The following is a 9,655-nucleotide window of genomic DNA, read 5'->3' as shown; positions in this document are numbered from 1 at the left end:
AATTGAGTGTCATGTACAGTACACAGACCATACAGCCCTGTGCGTCTGGGCTCCATAAAGTTTAGCCTAATGTTGAATGGTGGATGTATAGCTTCAGTTCTTAATTCCACCTTGGTCCTTTTATGCATAACGTCGCATACTATTGTTTTGCAAACCATTATATGAAGATTCTAATACATATATTCGAGTCCACCAACGTATACCAGACCTGGCAGAGTTCTCACATGCTTCTTTAGTGAAGCTACTTAATCACCTATAAATTAACTCTGATTCCCAGCTGTTTGACACAAGTAATACTTAGATTGTCTCTACATCTACACATGGAGTTGGACATCCAGAGCAGTACGAATGGTTGCCTCAGATGGTCTCTCTTTTCTACTGAATATAGATTCTACTTAGTCCTTTTTTTTCTATTCTATTGAAGCCCAGAGTGATCTAGCATTGGACGTATAGTACTTCGTACTGTACAAGTACTGAGAATCTCAGCTCTTCCCCGCGCACAGGGACCGTTACGTATGCTTCTGCCATCAGGACCCCCTTCAATTTGGGTCCTTCCCATTCCATCCATCATCCCACTAGATGATAATCTGGACAGCCGAAATGGTACAAATTCGCAGATTCCTGCCGGCTGGTCTCGGGTTTTCAAACTGGATTTGGGCCAGCCATTCTAGCCTTTGAAGTCAAGAATACCGGACCCACACTATCCAGGACTCTCAAGTGCCGGAAGGGAAGGGAAACCTCCATCGGCTTGTTTAAGAAAAAAAAATATTTGATTAAAAAAAAGGAAAGAAAGGAAGAAGTATCCCATTCGATCCACCCACATCTTTGGACCTGTCCGCTCGAGAATTGACAGCCGTCATTGATTTCCAAGCCAGTCTTCCCCTCTCCATAGACCGTAGACAGACCATGCTCTGCATAGTTCTCTCCCCTACTACAAGATGCTGTCAGGTGCATAAACATGGGGAACCGGACGAGAAACATTGCATACGAGTAGCATGTTGTGGAAACGCAATTGTGCTGTACTCATACGAGCCAATTCCCTTCCCCTCCCTCAGCATGTCTTACATGCATGGTCTACTTGTCAATGGCTCGTGATAAACAGACAAGTACTCGTACTCAGTAACTCACGCTGATCGGTTGACTGTACCTGCCTGGAGAGACTATGGGTTGTCAATTGCCTTGTCGATTGGATGGAACAATGGGCGGGGAGGGCCATCAATCCATGGATAAACAACACTGACGTCGATGTCAGTTGCAGATCACTTCCATTAAGACATGTATTTCCCGCGCTGTAGGAATCAGTATTGCGGGAAGTGGTACGCAAGCGATTCTCCACCTACATGCAGGGAATCATAAAGTTGTCGTTTTCGCTTGACTTACAAATATCAAAGACTAATTGACAGGTGACGTTGCCCAACCTAGGTCAATTGCCTGGAGATTCTTACGACAACAAAACTATGTTATGTGGCATTGGCTGGATTTCAAGGCGAAACAGGTGCCATCATCTGCTTGTTCAGATTGTTGGATGAGGAAGAATAAATTGAGCAAGAAGGCTAAAATGCGTTGAGTCATGGCCGCTGATGCACTTTATAGAGTAGCATTTTCTACGTAGATGGCGCCTCCAGGGTCGGGTTCTGGGATAATCGAAGAGATGTTGAGGGTGAAACGTAACCGTATAACCATCTCTTACTGTCTGTAAGTACTCCGTAGAGCCCAATACATCCAGTAATGGAAATACAGTCAGAGAGCCCTTGGTCCTTGATCTTGGACGTTTCAGCGTTATGAGCATACCAGGAGGTACTGTATGCTCAGTCATGAAGCTGAAGTCCAGTATCTACAGAGAAAATTCCTCAATGCAGTATATCAATGTGAGAAAAAATGAATATATTTTCCCAATTACCATGCATGTACATAGCGGGTATCTGACTTCCAATTGCATCTGATGTTTTTATTGACCTACCTCATGCGCGCGGCCTTGAACTTACTCACACGCCTCGGAGCCTCTTCTGTTTCGAGAGGGACAATTTCGGGCTCTTCGTCAACGAATCCCCCTTGTTCCTTGATCATGCGATTGCGGATTTGGTAAAATTCAGTCGCAATCTCCTTCCGATGCAGTTGTTCATCGAGCTCGTCGGGTTCCGGTGCCACGGCGGACGTCTGCGAAACATCACGTTCAACAAGGGTATCTGCCAGAATTTTGCCTTTTGGGCCTCTGGGTGCGGGGTCTTCCTCGGGATCAGCTGAGATTGGCTGGGAGAAGGGTTTAGGCTCCGCTGGCCTGGCAGGGAAGAGAGGCAGAGAGGATGGCGCGGGAGAGGGGGTGCCAGTCTTGCGTAAAGACGAGCGAAGTTCGACGGGCCGGGAAGGGCCAGCTAAAGTCTCTGACGCAGTGGCTGGATTGACTGCGCTGTCGTCCGTTCTCCGAACGCTCTTGAACCGAGAGACTTTCTTCGGTGCGTCTTTAGTTACTGGTTCCTTTGCAACAGGCTCTGTGCGTTCAACCACGGAATCTGCAAGAACAGGTACACTAGATTCACGAACTGGGACAACCCTCTTATCCTGCGTCAAAGGCTTCGGGGCCGGAGCAATGTCGAGGTCGTCAGCGAAGGCAACCTTCTTTTTCGGCTTCTTCTCAAGCACAGGTCCGGTGCCTGTCTCGGTGGTCTTCTCAACACGAATCACACTGGGTTGCTCCAACTCTGCTTTAACATCAGTTGGGAGAGAGTCGGTGTTCTTGCCAATGTTCCACAATCCTCGCGCGTTCAGCTTGGCTTCCAACTCTCGCATTTCGCGGTGGTAATCCTCATCAAGAACACGTGTCGTAGTTCTCCCATATTCATCTTCCTCCTCTTCGTCATCGTCGTAAGGGTAATCATCATATTCTTCGTCCACAGAAACGTCGCTTGCATCCTCGTCAAGTTCCAATTCGGCGACGACCGCTCCAACTTCATTTAGGCTATACTGCAGCATATCGCGCCGTAACTGGGCATCCTCTGGCGATTCCTCAATGCTTGCTGCAAGACGTTGGTATTCTAGGAGACCAGCTGCATCCATTGAGGGAGGCTTAGGGTTGTTCTCGGGAGTAGTCGCTTCCGGCATTTCCTCCTCCTCAATAGCCTGGGGATTTACCTCCTCCACCTCGAGTGCAGTCGGAACTTCTTCCGTAGCGGGTGCTTCCAAAGGCCTTGCAGCATGCTGCGACGAGTCTTGATGTGCCGTATTCACATTCGCCGTGTCCGGTATATCGCTGACACCTGCTTTTTGCAAGACATTCAAAAGCTCAGAAGCCTGGCTGCCTGGGGTGTTCGTTGTGCTCGAGACGACATTACCATTTTCGTCAAGTTCTTCAAAGATCTCAGTCATCGGGAATTCGGCCGTACTATCACTCGGCAGTTGCTCCTGAGAGTCCAGCGCATACAATTCGTTCTCTGCGGCGCGTAGTCTTTTCTCCATTGTCGCAACATTTTGTTTCACATAGTCAATGCGTCTGTTGATCAAACTGACCACCTGTCCTTTGGTGCGCGTCACGCCTTCTTTCTCGCCCAGTATCACCTTCACTTCTTCCTCAGTGACCAGCGATCCGCCGAGGCTGTTGCCCACGCTAAGGAAGTTTTCGCGATCCGCATCTTCAGGTAAATCATTTATCTCCTCTTTGAGGCCGTCGTACTCTGCCTCCCAGGTGCGCCAGTGGTAGAGTGAGTTCTGGAGTTTCAGGATATTGCCTTCGAGTTCTAGGCGCTGGCGCTCGAGTTCGTGTAGCTGGCTGTCGGGAACACCCATGATTATGTTCATGAAATCAAGTCTCGAGAATGTACCGAACGAATAACTTGGACTGAGATTCAGGATAAGTCGTGTTTCACCTGAATGAGGAAAGTTTGTGTGAATCAAGGTCAAAGACCAAAGGTGGACGGAGAGAGGAGTTGGAGGAGGCGGCGGCAAAGAAAAAAGTTCCGCCGCGGAACAATGGGCGGAATGCCTGATTGGCCCGTGCGGGCAGTTGGATTGATCACCCGTCATTTAGGCTTCACTGCTGCGACACCTCCGGTCTGTTCAACACTTACTCTGCTCTGCCTCGGTCTTATTCAGATCTGCGAGCTGTCAACTATGCCTTCTGCCCAGGAAGCTATGGCCAACCGCGGGGATGATGACGGTATGGTTGTTTGTGCATCGGAATCCCCCTCCCATTTGTGCTAACCAGCTCTCTTTAGAGGTGTGCCCTGTCTGCAAATCCTCGCGGTACTTGAACCCAGATATGCAGTTCCTTATCAATCCGGAATGTTATCACAAAATGTGCGAATCGTGTGTGGACCGCATATTCTCGTCAGGCCCGGCAAACTGCCCCGTCGCGGGTTGCCACAAGACGCTGCGAAAGGCTCGGTTTCGGAAGCAAACGTTCGAGGATATCAATGTGGAACGAGAGGTGGACATCCGGCGCAGAGTGATGCAAATGTATGTCGTCAGGCCCTCTTCCCTGGTGGCCTTGCAGGATACTGATACTGTCCGCAGTCTCAACCGCCGTGAAGAGGAGTTCGACTCCAAACGAGCCTGGGACGACTTCCTCGAACAACGTGAGGAGATCATCGCAAATCTCGTACACGGCACCGATGTGGCCAAGACCGAAAGCGACCTTCAGAAGTATGCTTCAGAGAACATGCGCTCGATTCGCGCCAACCAAGCCCTCGAAGCGCAGGAAGCCTCGTCTTTCAAGGAGCAGCAGACACATGAGCAGGAACTGGCCCGTCTTCGCCGAGAAGCCGCTAAACAAGAGTACGAGAACGAACGGCGGGAGCTACAAGCCTCTCGGGAGGATGTTCTCACTCGTCTCGCAGCCGGGCGACCTGGCGACGCTGCGGCTATTGCACGCGAAGGCAAGAAGGTGCTGCTCAAGAAATCATCGGCTCGGCGAAGTGAGGAGGACCGGATCCGACAGAAACAGGCTGCTCTCCGGAATTCGGATGCTAGAAAAGCTGGTCAGGGAGGACTCACGGCTGATAAGGCCGACATTGCTGGCGATTCGGGCTTGATCAAGGGTCTCAAGAAGATCGTGACTCCGGAACCCGAAAAGCCTTACGACCCATTTGGTGGCATGGTTCCCAACAATCGCGACTATTATACTTTGCGCGATTTCTATCCGTCAAGCTATCTGGATCCTATCCGCCAGGACACTCGTATGCAGGCAGGCGGGTACGATCTCCAGGAGTACTACTCTCGTACATTGATGGAAGCTTTCGCCGGCTTGGGCTGCTTTATCGATGAGGAGGTGGCACAACGTGACGGTGCAGGGTCTCTTGGGGCCTCCAGACCTGCCGCCACTCAAGGGGCTGCCCAGGCGGCAGTTTCTACGGGTAATACAGAAGCCAGCTGACTGGCGTTATACATAGACTGTTGAGCCCGCTGGAGAAAGTGTTTCCTGCTGTTATTTCTGCGCTTCTACTTCGCAGCGAAGGTAGCCTCACCTGGGTTGTTGTATATAATGCATAGCGATGGCGTTTTGATGGGATTTGGGTGCTCCGTTGGGGTATAGAAATGACGGTCTTGATAATGGATATGATTGATCTAGGTATACAAAAAAGACAAAGCTAACACAAACTCAGAAGACACTATTTAAACAAGATCAAGGACATCGACTTGTAGTACATAGAACGTAATGTGCAAACGCTCCCATGAGCACTCCCATTTAGAACTTGCCGCCGGTAATCTCCTCTCCAAGCTTCTTGATTCTGCCCTGAATGGCGTCCCAGCGAGCAGATTCGCTCCTGCTAGTCTCGTGGACAAGGCTGGAGACAGATTGGGGGTGGCCCAGGTTCCAGATGTTGTTACCCGCCTGGTGATCGTTGCGCCAGGCCTCATTTTCGCCCTCGGGGAAGACCTTCTCAATTTCGGCTGCGAGCTGTTCCTCGGTAGTGATAAACTGCCGTGCATTCACGTACAGGTCGTGCAGGTTGTTTTGGCGCTCGGCATTCTTGAGTCTTTCTTTCTCCTCAAGTTGACGCCGAGAAGCGCGCAGACGAGATTCTCGACCAGGATCCGGCAGCACCTGCATGCGCTGGGGCAACATAGCTTGAACTACCGACGTCTGAGTCAGCCTCACGTCCTCCCTCGCAGGCTGTCGCATGATCTTCTCCCGGTATCGCTGCTTTTGCTCGCTTTGCTGCTTCATGGCTTTGTCAGTGGCCTGCTTGCGGGCGTGCAGCTCCAAAAGGCCCTCCTTGAGATTCTTCCTCCGCATATTAGCCATCTTCCTCTGCTGTTCGCGGTATTCATAGTCCGGGTGGTTTGGGTTGAGCGAAATCTTCTTGGGAAGAGGCGTAGCGGCGTGAATGTACGCCTCCGTCGGCTTGTCCGTGCGGCGGGCAGGAAAGATCTCACGGGGAACCGGAAGAGTACCCTTGACGCGGGGCTTAGAGGGTTGTTCCGGCTGAAGAACTCGAGGAACGTCGATGAAATTGGGAGACTCGGGTCCGACTCGCAAAGAGGCCGATGAAGCGAAGCCGCGGAACTGCACGGTGGCAGTTCTGCCATTGCGAAAGAGGGCCATGATAAAACAAGGTCGCGCGATTGTCTGGGGATGTTTGGACAAAAGCTAATTGTGGGGGTATCGGGGGGTATTTTGCAAAGGAACTCAATTGAAAGGCCCACCTCAATCAACCGACAACCTGAACCGATACAGAGATCCTGAAAGGACTTATTGGCAAGCGCGGTTCTGCTGCGGAAGTTCGGACAGAACGAAACGATTTTCCTGATATTGGTCCGTGCACCGCTTAGCTTGGCGCGCGCCAATGGCAGAAAAAAAAATAATTTTCCCGCGCTTGAAACTTTTTTCTTCTCTTTCTTTTTCTTTTCCTTCTTGCGCTCCGCCATTTTTGTTTCACAACACTACTTTCTTGTGAATTTTTTTTTTCCAAAACTTCTTGAGGTACTCTTGGGAGGTGTTTTCATCATGGGTACCGGAAAGAAGGAAGCCACTCGTAGAGAGCGGCAGGGGAAGACTGGGGATGGCATGGGAAATGTTCGCACCAAGGGTGAGAACTTCTACAGGTAAAATAATGGCGAAGATCCCTGCTACTGAATGCTGGACTAACGTATCATGACAGAGATGCGAAGAAGGTGAAGCATTTGAACATGTTGAAGGATGGAAAGCCTCGACGTAATGCCGAGGGAAAGATCACTGTGGCTGCTTCATACCAATCTCGAGATGCTCCGGTCGCTAGAATCGAGCCCAACCGTAAATGGTTTGGCAACACGAGAGTCATTTCTCAAGAGGCTCTATCGTCTTTCCGCGAGGCGGTTGCCGAACGTGCTTCCGACCCCTATTCAGTCTTGCTCAAGACCAACAAACTTCCCATGAGCCTGATCAGAGATGACAAGGGCGCCAATGGGTTGAAGCAGCACGAGGCCAAGATGGCCATTGAGAATTCTCCTTTCAGTGATACCTTTGGGCCCAAGGCGCAGAGGAAGCGCGTGAAGATGGGCGTTGCCTCTCTGGAGGACCTGGCCGGCGAAACCGTCAAGATGCATGACGCTTACGTCGAAAAGACAGACCATGCTACTCATGAAGATGGTACTTTGGTTGTCAACGGTGATGATGTCGCAAAGGATGACAACTCCGGTCTGGCAACCACCGCCGTTGAGTCAGTTTTCTCCAAGGGTCAGAGCAAGCGTATCTGGAATGAGCTTTACAAGGTCATTGACTCATCCGATGTTGTACTTCATCTACTTGATGCTCGTGATCCCGATGGTACACGCTGCAGGAGTATTGAGAAGTACATCCGTGAAGAGGCTCCTCACAAGCACTTGATCTTCGTCCTGAACAAGTGTGACCTTGTTCCCACAGGTGTAGCGGTACGTCTACTTTTCTCTCGTGTTACTTTGTCCTTTCTACCCCTTGTTCTATCCTTTATGAAAATGGGTTTCGGCCCAATGCCATTGCTAAGTCAAGGCTTCTCCCTGCGACCTCGTGTCGTGTTTTTCTTCCTTGGGAGTATGTCTGTTACAGCTCTGGCAGATTGACGCTGATCCGCGCCGACCTTCTTTCTGAAGCTAGGCTGACTGGTTTTCGTTTTGAATACCAGTCGTAAGGATCAAGCTGTGTTCTGTTTTTGAGTTGAGATCTGCTACTACTCAATGAGTGGCCCATAGCAGTTCTCTTAGTAACATTTCACACATTTTCTTACCATGTCTCATCTTCGTCTTTTTGCTTATTGTTGTTTACGCTATTGTCTTCATTGCAATACCGTTGGTGTTTACTTGCTAACGTGACACCAGGCCGCTTGGGTACGACACTTGTCAAAAGACTATCCTACTCTGGCTTTCCACGCCTCCATCACCAACTCTTTCGGTAAGGGTTCTTTGATTCAGCTTCTAAGGCAGTTCTCCTCCTTGCACTCCGATCGCAAGCAGATCTCTGTCGGGTTGATCGGCTATCCAAACACTGGAAAATCTTCCGTCATCAACACTTTGCGGAAGAAGAAAGTGTGTACCGTGGCTCCAATCCCTGGTGAGACCAAGGTCTGGCAGTATGTTACCTTGATGAAGCGTATCTACCTCATCGATTGTCCTGGTGTGGTACCAGCCAGCTCGAACGCCACTCCCGAAGATATCCTCCTTCGAGGTGTGGTTCGAGTGGAGAACGTAGAGAATCCCGAGCAGTACATTCCGGCCGTTCTCAAGCGAGTGCAGCCCAAACACTTGGAGCGTACATACGGCATCAAGAATGTCGAGGATCCTATCGAGTTTCTCAGTATCCTCGCTCGCAAGGGTGGTCGTTTGCTTCGTGGTGGAGAACCTGACCTTGATGGTGTTGCCAAAATGGTCATCAACGATTTCCTCCGAGGAAAGATCCCCTGGTTCACTCCCCCGCCTCACAATGCCGGTGGGGAGGACGAGGCGATCGAGGGCCGTGCTGGTCGGCTCGGAGAAATGAGTCGGAAGCGCAAGCTCGACGACACTACCTCTGAAAAGCAAGAGGACTCTAAGAAGGCGTCGAAAGAAAAGGCTTCTGAAACTGACAACGACGAATTCGAGGGCTTCGAGAGCGACGACGATGATGACTCCATCGCGAACCTCGAAATCAGCGATGAGGAAAGTGGCGAAGAAGACGATTAAGTGGTTTCATTGTCGAGATCCTTGTCAAAGACTGTCAATGAACCAAGTACTCCCGATGCCGTCTGTCATTTGGCATCAATCCCGAGACGTACACCCCTGGTGACGCATGTCGCTCCACAACTCCCAGGGCGTACCCCAAGGTCTTGTCACACCTTGACTTTGGGTGGAAGTTGAAAGCCACTTGCGTCGAAGCGTCAATGACGCGAACTCTTCTGAGAACCAGAACACAGTCAGGCCTCTTGAGCCTAGCACTGGTTCCATATGAAATCCGCTGGCATGCCACCTGGACTGTTCTTGGCCAGTGCACGTTATGCTTCAGCTCGGAGAGCATTGGTTGTCAGGCCGATCAATGCCTCTGCCAACTTGATGCCCATTATTTAAGATACCCATTGAGTGTTGTTACACGAAGACTTCAAGAAATTTCAAGCAATCAATCAATCAATCATCCTGAAACAAGGTGGTCTGATTCAAGAAAACACTGGTTCTTCCCACAGTAATCCACCCGTAGACACTTTTCAATAGGGCAGATTCCTCACCGCCGACGGAGCTC

General features: G+C 50.4%; 4 protein-coding genes across 4 annotated transcripts; 2 read left to right on the top strand and 2 right to left on the bottom strand.

Moving 5' to 3' along the window:
* Positions 1-1,890: 1,890 nt before the first annotated feature.
* On the bottom strand, positions 1,891-3,927 carry ASPACDRAFT_112139 (prefoldin-like protein). Its single transcript, XM_020195617.1, has one exon. It carries the CDS (start codon positions 3,778-3,780, stop codon positions 1,957-1,959), a length of 1,824 nt encoding a protein of 607 aa, XP_020060291.1. The 5' UTR covers positions 3,781-3,927; the 3' UTR covers positions 1,891-1,956.
* Positions 3,928-4,104: 177 nt separating this feature from the next.
* ASPACDRAFT_39566 (TFIIH/NER complex subunit TFB3) lies at positions 4,105-5,365 on the top strand (the record flags this gene model as incomplete). The annotated part of the gene is made up of 3 exons (XM_020200612.1): positions 4,105-4,150; positions 4,209-4,449; positions 4,507-5,365. The coding sequence occupies 3 exons, from the start codon at positions 4,105-4,107 to the stop codon at positions 5,363-5,365; spliced, it is 1,146 nt and encodes a 381-aa protein (XP_020060290.1).
* Positions 5,366-5,677: 312 nt separating this feature from the next.
* ASPACDRAFT_57303 (uncharacterized protein) lies at positions 5,678-6,538 on the bottom strand (the record flags this gene model as incomplete). Its single annotated transcript, XM_020203226.1, has 1 exon — positions 5,678-6,538. The coding sequence occupies one exon, from the start codon at positions 6,536-6,538 to the stop codon at positions 5,678-5,680; it is 861 nt and encodes a 286-aa protein (XP_020060289.1).
* Positions 6,539-6,933: 395 nt separating this feature from the next.
* On the top strand, positions 6,934-9,574 carry ASPACDRAFT_112137 (putative GTPase NOG2). The gene is made up of 4 exons (XM_020195616.1): positions 6,934-7,038; positions 7,095-7,842; positions 8,266-9,125; positions 9,198-9,574. Exons 1-3 carry the CDS (start codon positions 6,941-6,943, stop codon positions 9,103-9,105), a joined length of 1,686 nt encoding a protein of 561 aa, XP_020060288.1. The 5' UTR covers positions 6,934-6,940; the 3' UTR covers positions 9,106-9,125; positions 9,198-9,574.
* The last annotated feature ends 81 nt before the right edge of the window (positions 9,575-9,655 follow it).

This window comes from Aspergillus aculeatus, assembly GCF_001890905.1.
Source record: "Aspergillus aculeatus ATCC 16872 unplaced genomic scaffold ASPACscaffold_2, whole genome shotgun sequence".
Classification (NCBI taxonomy): Eukaryota; Fungi; Ascomycota; class Eurotiomycetes; order Eurotiales; family Aspergillaceae; genus Aspergillus; species Aspergillus aculeatus.
The sequence above is the reverse complement of the archived record's forward strand: the minus strand, read 5'-3'. Positions and strand labels throughout refer to the sequence as shown.